At 39.8% G+C, this 17,496-nt stretch overlaps 1 protein-coding gene and 1 long non-coding RNA gene across 4 annotated transcripts; both read right to left on the bottom strand.

Annotated features, from left to right (window-relative positions):
• On the bottom strand, positions 380-3,333 carry LOC109848482. The gene is made up of 3 exons (XR_002248806.1): positions 2,548-3,333; positions 1,375-1,472; positions 380-834 (listed from the first exon to the last, which is right to left on the bottom strand). It is a non-coding gene; the product is annotated as an uncharacterized LOC109848482 (long non-coding RNA).
• LOC109848481 (insulin-degrading enzyme-like 2) lies at positions 3,806-7,915 on the bottom strand. Of its 3 annotated transcripts, none has more exons than XR_002248804.1 (7): positions 7,435-7,915; positions 6,308-6,599; positions 5,649-5,784; positions 5,488-5,563; positions 5,109-5,142; positions 4,089-4,259; positions 3,806-4,012 (listed from the first exon to the last, which is right to left on the bottom strand). XR_002248804.1 is itself a non-coding variant. In XM_020417999.1 (6 exons), exons 3-6 carry the CDS (start codon positions 5,775-5,777, stop codon positions 4,187-4,189), a joined length of 312 nt encoding a protein of 103 aa, XP_020273588.1. In that variant the 5' UTR covers positions 5,778-5,784; positions 6,308-6,599; positions 7,435-7,915; the 3' UTR covers positions 3,806-4,186. The 3 variants fall into 3 exon arrangements, 1 of the variants encoding a protein (XP_020273588.1); XR_002248805.1 differs by having other exon boundaries at positions 3,806-3,989; XM_020417999.1 differs by having other exon boundaries at positions 3,806-4,259.

Below are 17,496 nucleotides of genomic sequence, written 5' to 3'. Positions count from 1 at the left end.
ATGAATGGTTTTGGTTGGGTTTTGGTTGGATCATAAATGGGTGGGCACATTTATGACCACTTAACCATTTATGACCCATTTAGCACTTGCTAAATGGGTTGATTCTCATCCACCCATTTACTAAATGAGTGGTTCATGGGTAACCCAATAATCCATTTAGTTATGATACTTTTATATATATGTAAGTTTCAGGGGGTTTTTTACAAACTTTTAGAGGGTTTTCTGTAAACTTGCAAGGGGGTTTTGGAAACTTTCAGGGGGTTTTCTGCAAACTTTCATGGGTTTTTGATAAAATTATAGGGGGTTTTCTGCAAACATTCAGGGGGTTTCTACAAACTTTCAGGGGGGGTTTCTGCATATCTTTTGAGAAACAATGGTATTGACATATGCTTGTTGTACGATAAATTACAGTTGCACAAAGGAAAACAGCACACAGTCAATAGAAATGCCTAAAAAAACCTTCTTCCACTCCAGAAATGGATTAGAAAACATGTTTCCTGTTGAATAAAAGTGAACATTTCAAACTACATTTAGGCGGACATTTACAATTAGGTAATGTTTTTTTCCTTATCTGGAAGCTAAAAACACTTTTAACAGAGCTTGCACATCAGCAATCTCTGACAGAATCAGCGCGTTCTAAACACAGTTTTATCTTGACATCCATCGACCCCAGTTTGTGGTCCTCAAATTAATTGGTGCAGCTTTGACAGCTTAAGCTCCAAGGATATCGAATTCATGAGGCATGGAGTCTCCACTTGGTCTATAGTACTTTTCAGGAGAATACAACCCTATGTTCGACACTTTGCTGGTGTACAAACAAGCAAACCTCTCAACCTGCACATAGCACAATTATAGCACAAACATGACATAAAACCGGCTATCATTATAGTGAAACCCATGAGATGCTGTAAAGAAATATCTGCAGAAAATCGACACTAAAACGTCATTGTCAACTATTTTTTTCATTCTGAAAGGAAAAAAAATCAACGGTTTTGCTGATATTAGAGAAAACACTAGATATAGCACATAGGAAAAAAGGATTGTGAGTCTACAAGCCTTTGAGAAAAGGGAACCGCATAACTCAGGTGCCTTGTACCACCTGACAAAGTAGTACAAGCAGTCTTGTTGCTTAAGCTCAAGGATAATCCCTACAAAATATCTAATTTAAGACAAAGCCTAGAAGAGGGAGAAAGATTAAACTTGACTATAGGAAACATGTTTGGTTCCAGGAAACAAAGAGAGCCAAAAATAAAAGTAAAAATATTCCAATTCCAGGGAAGAGAAATTATGTTGTGAGGTAGGAAAAGATTTTCAAAAGTTTTGTATCTCCTAATTAAATACAAATCAAATTGAAAACAAAAAAAATCCTCATACCTTCACTAAAACTTTTGATTTACCCATAACTTTCACTACTTCACCAACGTATGATCCAGGTTCCTGAAGCAGTTGCAATTCCTCCAGCAACATTCTCACTGCGGTCGCATTCACAATTCCAAAAAAATTAGCAAACAAAATAATAATAATAATAATAATAATAATAATAATAATAATAATAATAATAATTTCTTTTTTAATGAAACTTGCTCTTACTAAAAAATACAAGGTAACTGGCAGAACAATTCAGCACATAATAAAGTTGAATCAAGTAGCAAGTTATATATCATGAACATAGAATAATATAAATAGTTAGCCAAAGTTCCGATATATATCATGAACATAGAATAATATAAATAGTTAGCCAAAGTTCCGAACCTACTTTCATGGTCACACAATTGATGGTAGTGAACACAATCAAAAGAGATAGTTAGCCAAAGTTCCGAACCTACTTTCATGGTCACACAATTGATGGTAGTGAACACAATCAAAAGAGAGAGAAAGCTATGATGTTGCTACAACTCAAGAAGTATGCAGCACTGCCAGAGTAGCTAAGTTGACCAATAATTTCTCATTCATGGATCCTTGCTCTTATAACAAACGCTACAGCGTAAATTATACGCTAGATTGTCAAAAGTAACAGCTTATGTTATATATCAAACTGGCGAGATACAAGCAAATTATTTGCACCAAGAAAGTTCTAAACCTGTTTTCGGTATTGGGCTGCTCTTAAGACAACCTGAATGAGTAGCTCCAACTGTTTCGAAAGTTTTCAGTTGGAGTCACCTTTTTAACATTGATTAAAGATTAATGATTTATTTAGAAAATGATTGTATGCATCAAATCAATCTATACAGTTTGTGGCAATATTTCAGGGTGCATTCTTCTCTGCACAAAATCCTAATCTCAAGGAACAATTTTTTTTCATTTTATCCTCTTCCCATGGACAAATTAATACTTGGAACATGATTGTATATGTAAATTCAATCTATACAGTGTGCGATTGTACATCCTTCAGCGTCTAATTCTTCTTAGCACAAGTCGTACTCTCAAGGCACAAATTTTATTAACGTCCTTTCTCAATTACAGCACAATCAGATCAATTACAGCATCAAAACAACAGTAAAGTCAAGGATTTCAACACAGTGCTAGGGTTAGGGTTTCGTCGCTGACCTTTAGAGTTGAGGTCCTTCCTCTGCACCTCGAGGCGATTAAGGTCGTGAGCCTTCTGGCGAGCTCAAAATCCAGTGATTAGCTCGATTGAAGACCTGAATGTTGAAGTTGCTCAATCAAAGGCCTGAATTTGAACAGGAGAGACGCTCGAACTAGACTCAAACCCTAATCGTTGCCTACACAAGTTGAAGATTTGATTCTGCTGTTTGATCGGAGAGAGATGAGGAACTATGGATCGATGGAGATAGGTGAAATCGAGCGTTTGAGAGAGGAGAGAGCGGAACTATGGGCTCGAGCGTTTGAGAAAGAGGGGAGAAAGGAGAACGTGGGTATAGGGGCGGACCAGATTGGTTGGATTATGGGCGGTTCCGGTTATGAACCGTTTATGCTGCATAGAAACAATACTCATCTATTTAGGACCCGCTTAGTTATATGGGTGGGTATAGTTGGACTATTCAGCGAGTGGGTATGGGTAGATTATTGGGTTTTGGTCTCGATTGCCACCCCTAGAGAGGGGTAAGTGATAATTGTTTGGCTACTTCTTCTTTATAAAAACAAGGAACCTACATTGGTTAAAAAAAGAACTACAAAACTCTCAAAAGAGTACGCTCCAAGGACCTCAATGGCCTAAGGACCTTCCCCCAAACCTCACTCAAGTTCCATAACTGACTTGATCGTCGGAGGTACCATGGGGAAAACTAGCCCCGTACTCCTGCGATTCTTACATGTGTAGGTTATCAGCCCACCCCGCGCGCTCAGAATCGAGCGTAAAGTCGGAGGAGGAGTCTGTTAGACCATAGAAGGGGGGTGATTAGGGTCTTATACTAATCTAATCTGATTTTATTCCAACTAGTATTTAGACCCGTGCAAAGCACGGTTCCTAAAAGATTTTTTTGTCTTTTTTTGTTTATTCTTTTGCGGTCTTTGACATAAAATCATTCTACAACAACATGTAGATGTTCATGATGCTAGAGAGGAACTCAAAGAACCATATCTAAACTTTCTTCAGATGTTTGACAATGTTAAATTAAAAAAAAAACTATAGAAAGAAGGAACAGTGTAACATATAACCCAAAGGATTCGACAATGTAAAGGATAAATCTTCCAAAAATTATCGCACCACTGTTTGTGCAAAAAAATGTCAGCATCAACTTGTTGTGCAGATAAGTACAATTACAGTAATCTTAAAGAACTAATTCTGATTAGCCAAACGCACATAATGGAACAGAGCAAACTTCAACAAAAATGCACATAATAATGATGACAAAATCTTAACTAATTACCACAGCAGAAACATGCAATCTAATATAATGCACCCAAAAAAATCATAGTATATAGGCAGTCTCAAATCCCATCCAATGCTAACAATATAATCACCAAAACCCAAATGAGTGGGACACTGACCTGAAATTGGCCAAATCTTTAAACCTTAAAACGGAAACCTGAATCAGGAAACTCAACTCACCTTAAAAAAGTTCAAAAAAGATCAGGAACAAAGAGATGATGAGGATCATATTGAGAGAGATAAGTGAGAGAGAGACCTCGAATCTCTTTTTGGATGATAGTTGATTCTCTCAAGTTAACCTTCCCATCTGAAATTAGGCTCCAATTATTTGAAATTTAAGCCTTCGGAGCAAAATTAGGGATGCAAGTCTGTCAAACTTGTGTCCAAATACAGTGATCCATGGATTACTCCTGAATGGACCTCGAACCTGGAAGAATGGTAAGGTCATAAAATTAGAGAACAAAGGCCCAAATACTTGACAGGTAAACCTTTTTGGCCAATTTTTTCTTGACAATAATCTATTACATACATGAATGTTTAGGCCAAAATGGCTAGTATAGAAATTGATGTACAGGGTCATGCATGTAGAGATTTCATCTTCTCTTTGTTCGATGCATCCATTTGTTTACATTTCACTTTCATGCACAGAATAAATAAAAAAGACACAACGAATTTAAATTTGAGACCTTCATAATAAAATTTCTAGGGGATTCTTCTCTTTATTCGGTGTACCCATTTGTGTACATCTCATGTTCATGCACTCAATAAATAAAAATATATTTTGAATTAAAATATGAGACCTTCATAATGAAATTTCTAGGGGCTTTCCGGTTAGTCTATAAATTCAAGAGGAGACTCAAAGGAAAGCTATATGCAACTCCATTATAATCAAGCAAATAACATGTTTGAGTGACACTCTCAAAAGCATCAAACATGAGTCATATAATGAAATCAAATATTGAGTTGTAGAAATTGGACGACAATATGTTGCTGAGGAAAACACAAATTAATTTATCAAGCACACAGAATTGCAATGAGAATCCAGTGATATTAGTACATTCTATAATGATCAGAGAGATATTTTAGAAAGAACGTGTTTATTAGAGCTCAAGGGTAAAAATTGGTAGTTCGGTTGATGAAATGATCCTCAAATTTCTCAAATAATTTTTAAAACAAATCTAAAAAACAGAAAGACAAATATCCTATCAATTTAAAAAATAATATTTTCAAGAAAAAATTGCAAATAAAAGAGAGTTTTGGGGTTTTTATTCTATACCATTGGAAGAACTTATATTTGTGCTTCCCTCCATCTGAAACATAAAGAAAAAGATTCCATCAAATTCAACAATAATATTTTTCATCGAGAATCAATTTTCAAGTTAAAATCACAATGCATCCCAAAATCATAATTCTCACTCGGATTCACATAAAATACTTCTCCTGAATGATTTCTGGCAGTGGCCGAAAAACAACATGTAGATGTTCATTTTAAAACAACATGTAGATGTTCATTATGCGTGCGTACTCCTTGTGCAGCATATTCTTAGTTTCAACAGGATATATTATAGTAACATTTTAGAATCAAACATTAAAAAATGACCACTTTTAACTGGCTAAATTGATTATATTTGTAATTTAAATAGAACAGAACTTGCCTAAAAAGTGAGCCAAACCCTCAAGGCCATCAGGATCGCTGAAGTATCCAACCGAAACCACCATTGAAGCAGCAGCCTGCAATAATCCAAGGAGAAATTTAGGGCAAAATAATCAACAATACCATAAAATTTTTATAGACAGATAGAGAGAAAGAGGAAACCTTATCAGTATCGGGATCGCTGATGAGGAGAGCCTCGAGGGAATTCGAGATGACGATCCTCCTGTACTCGTGCTTGTCGATGCGAGGCTTGAAGATCTCGACGTTCGTCGCTGATTTGCCAACAGCCATTTTTCTGCTGCTGGGTTCAATTTATTAATCTCACAAACACTTTAATGTGTAACATTTTCATGTATAAATAGAACATCAAAATTTATTATTTTCAACTTTCTGAACATCTCTAACAGGTCTCTGTTACCATCTTTTGTAGAAAAGTTACCTGACCAGATAAATGCAAAGGAGCCGCCAACATATATTAGATGCACATATATATAGCCATAAGCAATGCACGCGCAAGAAAAATGTTTTATGTTTTTTGAAATTAGGATTCATGGCATATAATTTGTATTTGGTATTAGTCATGTGATCAAGATTTAGCTTTTTAATTTATGGACATATCACATTATCTGATAAAGTACCATTTCTGACATCTTTCAAGACAAATCAGTTTCCCTATAGTGAAAAAATAGTATATATTGTTCGTCTGTTTTGGCAATAGACTGATAGAGTGAAAAACTCTGGATCGAAGAACACAATTTCGTCTTTAATCAATTGAGACTAAAATGGTGAATGTAAGAAAACCATGAATATTATGTTCTCACCGGTAGAAGCATCAGTATTGCAATTGGGATAACACAAACAATATCAATTAATGTTCTTGCAATCTTTTTCTTCTCCCTCTTTGTCAATGTCTACCCAAATATTTGTTTCCGAATAAACTGAACTGTGAACATGACATCAATAAAGAGCATCTTAGATCCCATGCAGATGTCCTGGGTGACAATAATCAAATGTCAAGTAATTTGGAAATGAAATCGCAATAGGACATCTCTGTCGAAGCTTTGTCTCTGCAGCTTCAGGAAGCATTGCGAGGATCTTATCTGAGTAACTCGACTGCAAGGTGGTAACAGAGGCCTGTTAGAGATGTTCATAAAGTTGAAAATAATAACTTTTCTACAAAATGTGTGCGCGTATGTATATATATACATACATATGTGTACATATGTACATATATGTATACATATGTACATATATCTATACATATGTACATATATCTATACATATGTACATATGTATATACATATGTACATATGTATATACATATGTACATATGTATATACATATGTACATATGTATATATATATATAACTCAAACGAAGATTTTTGTGTTATTTTCACCTTTGATGTTTGATTCTCGGTGGATGCCGAACAATATTTAGTCTAAATTTTATAATCATGAGTTTATTTATGACCAATAGTCCCCAATAACTCATATTTTATAATATATTATTCAGATTATCAGGTTCCCAAATTAAATAAATTGTTTTTATACACGAAAATGATTCAATATGCTAAAATTTGGTAAAGACCAAAGAATCAAAAGACAGCAAATGGAGAGAACTGTAAAAATCTAGGGAGAACGCACCCCTAAAAGCTAGAGTTAGATGAAGCAAACCCAAATCTCTTATAAATCAACATTTGACTTCCCATTAACCCCAATTTGCTTTGCACGGGACTGAATGTAGATCTGAAATTGATCAATACTTCTAGTCGAAACTGAAACATTTGATGAAGGTAAGGGATGTACTTTTACCAAAAATTCAATTTTCCAGCATATCATGAACAAAAATTTCACCTTTAAATCAAAAGTTTCTATTAACAAAGGCAAAGGAGAACAATCAGATACGATGAAAATCAAACCCTAGCCACAAAACAAAAATTAAGTTACCTCGTCAAATTCTGTGTCCAAAACCCTAGAATTCCCTTCCGATCGCCGTGAATTCTAATCGATCCCGAGATCTCCGGAATTAGACCGCCAGTCGACGAATAACTTCCCTCAGATCCGATGATCTTCAAACTTTCCTGCAATTATTTTTAATAATATCAACGAATAGAAAATTAAAGAGCTCATATCTTCGAAGGTGAAAAGAAAAGAGAAAGCGGTATGAGCTCTCCATTGTATCTGATGAGAAAGCGGTAAGGCTGTTGGAGGCGCTGGTGGGTTGTGGGTTTGATGATGGGTCGGGTTCGGTTGAGGGGGAGAAGGTGATTGGCGACGAAGATGGTGGGGAGATTGATGATGAAGCGGTGGAGTTCTCCATTGTTTTTGGGTTTAGGTTTGGTTGGGTTCAGAGAGAGATATTGGGGGGAGTTCAGAGAGAGAGAGAGAGACAGAGAGAAACATAAAGGGGTAGTTTAGAGATCGTGGTATCGTGAGAAGTTTGGAAAATGGGCATGGAGAGAAATTCGGCGTGAGAGAGACATGAATTTACGGTTATGCCCTTTAAATAATTGTTAGAACTTTGTTGTTCTCCTTTAGTAATAAAGAAGTAGATTAAAACTAATTAATAAGTTATCCTAGCGGGTATGAAATACAACAAGATACATGAGCTAGGATAGGCAATATAAACTAATGAATATATCCTAGCAATAACATATTACAAATATATGAGCAAGGATATATAAATAACACAAGGGTAAATAATGTAAACAAAGAAGTGGACAAACTAACTAATGAGACAATGGCGATATGAGCAATGAGCACAAATATAAATAAACGCCAAAGAACACACAAACACAATAAAATGACCACGGAGTTCGGACCTTCCGTCCTACGTCTTCGCTCCCCACTCTCGGGGAGAAATCCACTATCACAATCGGGTTTTCTACGTTTACCCGAATAACGTTTACACCTCACACTCGGTTTTCTAGCTAACCGAAAACTTTACAATTAACACTCTTGCAATCCCACTCCACACCCTCTCAAGTGTTGGACCTAAACGTGTCTCCCTCAAGTGCTCGGATACAACCTCTCCCTAGGTTCGTCAACCGACGCCACTCCTTTTGGGACAATCCCCGACTTACACCACACACTTCTCTCGGTGTACAAGTGTATTACAAAGTGAATCTCACAATTAAGCACGAATACAACAAATGATTGTTCTCTAATATGGATGAGAACACAATGAAAGCTCACACTCAATTGTTACAACTCTTACCAACCCAAATATACTATGTATAAAAATACGATAAGCTCAAGTGAGTGTGTGTAACAATGAGAATAAATAAAATCTAACTCAAAAAGAGCTAGCAATAAAATTGATATGAAATACAATAGTAAAAATGCTAGGAAATTGAGTTAAGAAAACTTCTCTATAAACACAAAGAGAGGATGAGAAGATATTGAAGATGAACTCCTCAACAGATGATGCAAGCTCCTCTTTGTAAAAGCAAACCCCAAACTTAAAACAAATTAAACCAACTTAAACCCTTATTAAACTTGTTAAAACATTTTCTTGGCTTATCATGAAAGATGAGATCAATAGGGTATTTATACCCACTCAAAACTTCAGCAAAAACCCAATCAAAATGATAAAAAAGCCCAAGAAAAAATAGCTCAGAAACTAGTCGTTGGAACCCAACTGTCAGATCGGTGCTCGTCCGCGGCAGTCGACCGCGAGCAACAAAAAGGCAAAACTGAGCTCTGGAAAACAGACGGTCGATCGTGACGGTCGACCGTGAAATTCTCTGGACTGCATATGGTCGACCGTCACGGTCGACCGTGAGCCAAAAAGATCATACTGAGTCTTTGGACTCGAGGGCGGTCGACCGTGGCGGTCGACCGCAAACAAATACATGAAAATGAACAGGTTTATAAATAGTTTTCTGATTTTAAAACCCTGTTTAAAATATCAAATAAATTCTAAAAATTATAAAACTTTGGGAAATGATTATAAACATGATAATACACATGTTACAAAAATTGGTTTTCAAAAAGGACCTCCCAAATAAGAAATATCATCATTTTACAAAATAGTCCAAAACATAAAAATGTAAACATATGAGTTTTGACATTTTAGCTTAACCATGTTTTGAAACATTACAAAATAATTTTGTAGACTTAAAGAAAGATATAAACTATTGTTATGAAGTCTATAAATAATGAATACAGTATTTTCACAAATACAATAGAATATGAAACATATGAGTATGTATATGAATATATTTTTGTTTCATATCTATGAAATTAAACCAAACCAACTTATCCACATAAAAACAAACATGTATGAATATAAATATTTATTTATATGCATGTAAAAACTTTGTTTGTGGATAAACCAAAATCCAAAATGTGTGTGTGTGTGTGTGTATATATATATATATATATATATATATATATATATATATATATATAGAAACCAATAAAATATGTGTGTATATGATATTGAGCTTAAAGTACTTAACACACATAATAATAACACCTAAACTAAATTACCCAAGCTATGATCTTGATCTTCAATAAGCTCTTCTTGGTAATCTTGTGGATGAAGCTTGAACTTGGATCTTCAACTTGAATTGTATATATATATAGAAACCAATAAAATATGTGTGTATATGATATTGAGCTTAAAGTACTTAACACACATAATAATAACACCTAAACTAAATTACCCAAGCTATGATCTTGATCTTCAATAAGCTCTTCTTGGTAATCTTGTGGATGAAGCTTGAACTTGGATCTTCAACTTGAATTGTATGCCTTCACTCCATAATTCCGTCAACCTCCATTGGATATGATCATTGAAGCGCAATTCCATCCATCCTTCAACTTGTTGTTTGTCTATAATAAATAGAATTATACAAACACTAGACAACAACATTAGAAGTAAATTATTTGTTAAACATCATCAAAACAAGAAGGCTAACAGAGTCGACCCTAACATTCATCATCTCCCTTCTCCTCAGTGTCGTCAGGATCGAAACAACATCCTACGGCGGACAACCCCCATCGACTATTTGTTCATGAACATCAGTAGTTTAGCGCCCACCGTGGGGCCCACTCTTTTCTCTGAGAAGAAATGCTCAATTCTAAGTAGAGACCTGATCTTGTTCATTCTTGAAGAACGCTGGAATTGCATCGTTCAAGCTAAACAAAGCCTAGAATCGCATCATTCAAGCTAAGGAGGATTAGCCACGGCTATGAGGAGCCAATGTAGGTGTAGCCCTCGAGCGCTCCAACATCTTTCTGGGGAGTATTTGCCAAGTAGAATCCCGAAAGCCCTCCTAAGAAAAGACACACCACTATGATGCTTGTCTGACTTGAGAATGAGGCACATGCTTCTAATTGCCACCACAGACGAAAACCCCACCGCCTGGATAGCCAAGAGGCCTGGGGTTGGATCGCAAATAGACCCCTAAGGGTTATGATCAGATCCAGTATCGCTCAAGCTCCTGTCGGTAATGGCTCACCGAGTAAGGAGCAGCGATCAAGTCTGTGGCAGGCTCCTCGGACCACCACCACCTCCAAATGAGAGTCCTTACACACCAAAAGATGTGATTACGGGAAAAACTCAAGGGCCCGCCATCTGGTCTTCTCAGGAAGATTAACAGCTCTGGCCCCTAACCGCTGTTCGAACCACCTAAAGTTAAAATAATAACTGGTGGTCGAAGCATGCGATTCGCATCCCCCAACAAAAGAAGGCTCCTCCATTTATAGGATGGTCCGGTCGTTGCTATCCCTTGAAACCCCAAGGGGAAGTCATGGTCCCATCAAATTCTAGGGAACAAAACTTTGGCGCATGGGGCTCTCACCAACAAGAAGCCCCCATCACAAAAGTTGTCTGGGCCTCCTCCTGTTGAGCACTATCCTCCAAAAGCTCAATTAGCAGGACTCTGGCCATATAGCGCAACCAACGATCGACAAGCAAGATCGGTTGGAAACTACCATGTCCACCGTTGACCTACAAAGATCTCAACAAAAACTCCAAGCAGGTCCTTGGCTGATGAGATGGTAAATATGCCAGCAACTCAATGACACCCAAAGTCAAACAACTCACCCTCAAAAATAAAAGCAACCCCCGATTCCGGGCGTTCCCTAGTTTGGCAACAAAAACAGCCAATGAAGCAACAACTCACTCTCATCAAGTCAAGGAATGTTCACAGGTGAAAAGAAATAGCCAAGGAAGCTCCGCCTCGATGACCCTGTCTCCGGCAAAAGCCATCTTCAAAATGCATCTGGGCAAGAAACACGAATTCAATGCGGCTCGATGGAATAAATGTGAATGAGTTGTACTCTATCATGTATAAATTCTAATAATCAATAGAAATGTCAAAAAATGAAAAGAAAGACATCAAAGACCTAGTCAGCTAGGCACTCGACTAAGTCGATAAAAGTCCTTGGTACCTCCTCAGGGTAAAACCAAGGCACAATCCTTTTTGCCGATTCCCACAATCGACTCTTGACCCTAGGGAAAAATGCAAGTCCTCAGATCCTAATCTGGGTAATCCCAAGGCGCAATGACTCCTCAGTCGGTCACAAGACCCTGGCGCCACCTCAGGATAGGCCCAAGGTGCCACGACTCTTCAGTCGGTCACAAGGCCCTCGTTATGCCTCAGGATAGGCCCAAGGCACAGTGACTCCTTAGTCGGCATAAAGTCCTCGGCTCCTAATATGGGTAAGCCCGAGGCACAACGACTCTTCAGTCGGTCATAAGACCCTGGCGCTGCCTTAGGACAGGCCCAAGGTACCACTACTCCTCAGTCGGTCACAAGGTCCTAATGCCTCCTCAGGACAGGCCCAAGGCACAACGACTCTATAGTCGACATAAAGTCCTCGGCTTCTAATCTGGGTAAGCCCGAGGTGCAATGACTCCTCAGTCGGTATAAAGCCCTTGGTAACTTCTCAGGGTAAAACCAATGCCCAATGACTCCTTAGTCGGTATAAATCCCTTGGTACCTTCTCAGGGTAAAACCAAGGCCTAACGACTCCTTATTCAGTACAAAGACCTTGATACCTTCTCAGGGTAAAACCAAGGCCTAACGACTCCTTAGTCGGTATTAAGACCTTGGTACCTTCTCAGAATAAAACCAAGGCACAATGACTCCTCAGTCGGAACAAAGCCCTTAGCACTTCTTAAAGGTAAGCCCAAGGCATAACATATGGTTCGATTCCTTCTGCTCTTATCATCTATAGTGGTCAAGACCTTGGTAACTTCTCAGGATAAAACCAAGGCACAACGACTCCCCAGTCGGAACAAAGCCCTTAGCACTTCTTAAAGGTAAGCCCAAGGCACAATATATGTTCAATTCCTTCTGCTCTAATCATCCATAGTGATCAAGACTTTGGTACCTTCTCAGGATAATACCAAAGCACAACGACTCCTCAGTCGGAACAAAGCCCTTAGCTCTTCTTAAAGGTAAGCCCAAGGCACAACCTATGGTTCGATTCCATCTGCTCTCATCGAAGTGAAAATTTTGGATAAGTGTTTGTGGAAAAATTTGGAGTAAAAGAAATGAAGGAAAATTTTGATTTGTATTCCCTTTAATCTCAGTTACAATCGGGTTTCCTGATTACAAAAGAGAAGAGAATGATCTGGATTCTCCCCTTTGTTTAAAACTAGGTTCTTCACGGTAGCGATGAAGTGCCTCCTTCGAATGCTTGCGTCGAATTTGCTCTCCGTTGACGATCCGACCGTCTTATCTCACAGGAACAATGAACTTACGTAGTAGGTTTGATGGATAACTCTTAGCGAGTTTAAGAACTCAGAACGAGTTAGAACTCTATGGAAAGAGTTGTTGTAACCGAATGATCGGTTAATAAGCCAAAAAAAGATCTGTTTGTTGCCAAAGAATCTGATCTCTTAACTGCCAAGAACTCTACTGATTTCATAGATGATTTGATCTTCGAAATCTAGCCAAAATCTCTCGAAGATCCGAACCTTGTGCGGTTTAGATCCCAAAATCTTCCACTTGAAGATCCGAACTGAACGAACCCCCTCGTGTGGTTTAGATGCCAAAAAAAATCCAACCCCCTACTCGGTTGAGTTTGTTGAGGTTTTATAGGTGGATAAGAGGTTGTAACTGCCCTCTAAATCCACTCCTAAGTGGGCGTGATTTTCTCAGATCGTGGGGAAAACGGTTCTGAAACCGTTTGACTCGTGTTTGAATGAGTCAAACGCCCAATCTGGCGTTCAAGACCCTAGCTTCGCGTCTTAGGATTGAGACGCGGAGCTGGGTGTTGCCTGAACGTCAAAAACACGAGGATCGCTCGCGTCTTGCTTGTTACGGCTTGGAAACGCAGGGGTCGCCTGCGTTTCATGAATTGTAACGCGGAGATGAGTTTCGCGTTTGGAAGGGGCTAATTGACTTGTAACCTTTTCTGTAAGGCGTTGCAAGGACCATCGTTTAGCAATCCTCGCATTAGCTATTATAGGGTGTGAAAGTCGTCAGATTGTAACTTTCACTGTTGATTGTGAAGATCGCTGAATAGAGTTTTTATTAGTTATCAGAAGTGTCGTTAAATTGTAACTCTTCTCGATCCATGTGAAAAGTCCTCCATTTGCAGCTTTCATTTGTTGGCATGAAAGTTATCTGATTGTAACTTTTATTGTTGAAGCTTGATGGGGATCAGCTATCTATTGTGATTTTTAGACATCCTATAATAAGCCCGAGGCAAAATGACTTCTCAGTCGACTCAAAGACCTCGGCTCCTAATCTGGATAAGCCCGAAGACATAATGACTTCTCAGTCAGCTTAAAGCATTTGGTACCTAATCTTGGTAAAACCAAGGTAAAACGACTTCTCAGTCGGCTCAAAGACCTTAGCTCCTAATCTAGATAAGCCCAAGGCAAAACTACTTCTCAGTCGGCTCAAAGATCTCGGCTCCTAATTTGGATAAGCTCGAGGCAAAACGACTTCTCAGTTGGCTCAAAGACCTTAGCTCCTAATCTGGATAAGCCCGAAGGCACAATGACTTCTCAGTCAGCTTAAAGCCTTTGGTACCTAATCTGGGTAAAACCAAGGCAAAATGACTTTTCAGTCAGCATCAAGACCTAGTCACCTAGGCACAACGACTTCTCAGTCGGCATCAAGACCTAGTCACCTAGGCACAATGACTTCTCAGTCGGAACAAAGCTCTTGGCTTTTCCTAAAGAATAAGTCCGAGGCAAAATGACATCTTAGTCGGAAAAAAACCCTTGGTTCTTCCTAAAGAATAAGTCCAAGGCAAAACGACTTCTCAGTTGGAATAAAGCCCTTGGCTCTTCCTAAAGAATAAGTCTAAGGTAAAACGACTTCTCAGTCGGAACAAAGCCGTTGGCTCTTTCTAAAGAATAAGTCCAAGGCAAAACGACTTCTCAGTCGGAATGAAGCACTTGGCTCCCCATCAGGAGTAACCTAAAGTATAAAGACTCCATAAGTCAGCAATCAAGTCTACGGTCCCCCACCTAGACGAACCAAAGACAAAACCCCAGAGTCAACTCTTTGAGTTATTTTCCGACCAAACAGGAAAAACAAAGACATCGCCACTTATCCCGCATAGGGTATCAAATCTACAAGGATTAACACTCTTCTCAAAAAGAAAAATGGAGCCACGACATGAATCAATTATTCTATCAAGCATTTGCAGTTCTCAAAAGCAGAAGACAGAAGAAACCGCTTCTTATTCAGAAAGGACTTTTGTACATTCTTTAACAAAAGGCCTAACAAGGCTTAAAAAAATTCTAAGGCTCAGCACCATTGTCCCCAGAGTCCTTCCTCATCTTCTTCAAAGGCCTCCTGGAAGAACTCGGTCCCTCCGAGTCAGCCCCTCTTTTACAGATCTCCATTGGTGGAGGAAGGGTCGTCACTTCGGAATCAGAGGAGGACGAAGAGGACCACCCCATCTCAGGAAACTCTTCTCTATCCAGAGCTTTGGCCTCCTGAAGACCGAGGCGACACCGAAGCTTCTCAAGATCTCCAGCCTCGAGATCACTGAGAGCCTACGGCTCCAGCACGTTCTCCTCCAGCACATTCTCATGCACCTCAGGCCAACCTGAGCAGGACAAAATGTTGTCGGTGTCGAATACCCAGACAAAAAACCTCTTCCATTCTTCGTCCAACTCCGGGAGATCAGCGTCCAGACGAAAATTACCCCGACAGTGGAAGAAACAGTGGGGGTCTCCCTCAACGGAGCCCACACTAACCATGTGCCTGAATAGGCTGATGCTGGGAACTACTTCCGCCTCGGAGCATGCGTCAATAAATACCATCAAAATATGAATAGCGTGTGGGTGAAATTGGCAGAGGGAAACCCCCAGAGCCACGAAAACTTCCCTGACGAAGGGATGTAGCGGCAGGCGCAATCCAGACTACAAATGCACCAAGTAAAGAGGAACCCGATCCTCGCCGTGCATATACACTGGAGTTGAGCTGTCCGGCGCCCTATGGTCATCGTCACACAGAAAATGTTATATCGATCATGCAACCAGCTTGCCTCGTCCAAAGTCATCCTTGGCCTAGATAGAAACAAAATCATTAGTTTCTTCTCGTGGTCATTCTGAGACAGAGATGTTGGAAGAATACAATGTATTATTTAAAATAATACGTGTTATGGTAATTTACCATCCAAAGACAGAGATGTCGGAAGAATGTCTGCATAAGCCCAAGAGAGGTATGGCCCAAACCAACTTAGAGGCTCAAAAGCCCAACCAAGGTCAAGTCTCTCGACCAGACGAGCAAACAAGCCATATTTTGATCAAGGGTCATCATGACCGACTCGAAGTACGAGATCAGTCGCCCCCTCATAATTAAGACGACTTCTCGAGCAGATGACTCGACCATACACTCGACCATACAGGAAAGAGGTTCACACATAGTTAATTGATTAACTCAATTAGTTAACCGAACCACCAGCTCTCGACTCCCAACCGAGTCGACGACAAGCTCTTTGCATAACTCTTGCACTGTAGCGTCTTCCCCTAGTTCTGAGCCCCGATCACTGGTGAACTAGAAGACCCAAACTCCATCAAACCGAGTTTCTACTGTGTATTGAAGCTCTGGCAGCAACTTCGATCGGATCGTCCAAGGGAAGCAGACTCGGCGCGAGCACCGAGCGAGGCGTCCTATCGCCACCGAGGAACCCACGTTAAACAAGGAGGGCCTTCCCTCCGCTTCTATTGTAAATATTTGATTTATTAGTTTGTAATAAGCCTTCTTATTAAAACAAACGAAGCTCCCTGTTTTCGGGAGATCAAAATTTACACATACAGAAGATGGCGACCACAGTGGGAGAATCCGTTCATTCATATGAATTGGTGGTGGCGCAGTCCGACGAAGTTGCTACAGGGACTACGGTTGAGTCCCTTGTGATCAAATTCGAGGGGTACTTACAATCGTCCTCTTCTGGCGGCAATACATCTTGCGATGACTGCAGAGTCGTGCGGGTGGCCCAGCCCCAAGAGGCCGAGGCAACCAAGCCTGAGGGATCTGCCCAAGCCGAGGTAGGGGGTTCTTTTCCCCCCAAACCAGTTAAGGCCGAGCCGAGATTCGAGAATGCGGGTCTAGGAGCTGCTGGGTGGGTCGATGAACGATCCTCGTAGACCCCTATACAAAAGGAATCAACCATTCGTGTCGACGCAGACTACGCCTCCGCCGTCGACAAGAACGCTCCTCGTTCAAAAAGATCCAAACAGCGGCGATGAAAAGCTCTCTCTCGTCTCGAGGCGCAATCCCTCATCACCCACGACAGCTTGAATTATTATTCAGGTTTGGGGGGAATCAACCTCTTGAGCCAGGTTCCTATTTTTGGCGAACCGCTCGAATCGGGCGAGCCTAGCAGTTTAGGCGAGCCCATCTCTTTGAGCCAGGTTCCTAGTTTCGGCGAACCGCTCAAATCGGGCGAGCCTAGTAGTTTAGGCGAGCCCAACCTCTTGAGCCAGGTTCCCAGTTTTGGCGAACCGCTCAAATCGGGCGAGCCTAGCAGTTTAGACGAGCCTCACTCTGTGAGCAATGTGCTCAATTTTGGCGAACCAAT

Source organism: Asparagus officinalis, chromosome 7, assembly GCF_001876935.1.
Source record: "Asparagus officinalis chromosome 7, Aspof.V1, whole genome shotgun sequence".
In the NCBI taxonomy this organism is placed as follows: domain Eukaryota; kingdom Viridiplantae; phylum Streptophyta; class Magnoliopsida; order Asparagales; family Asparagaceae; genus Asparagus; species Asparagus officinalis.
The sequence above is the reverse complement of the archived record's forward strand: the minus strand, read 5'-3'. Positions and strand labels throughout refer to the sequence as shown.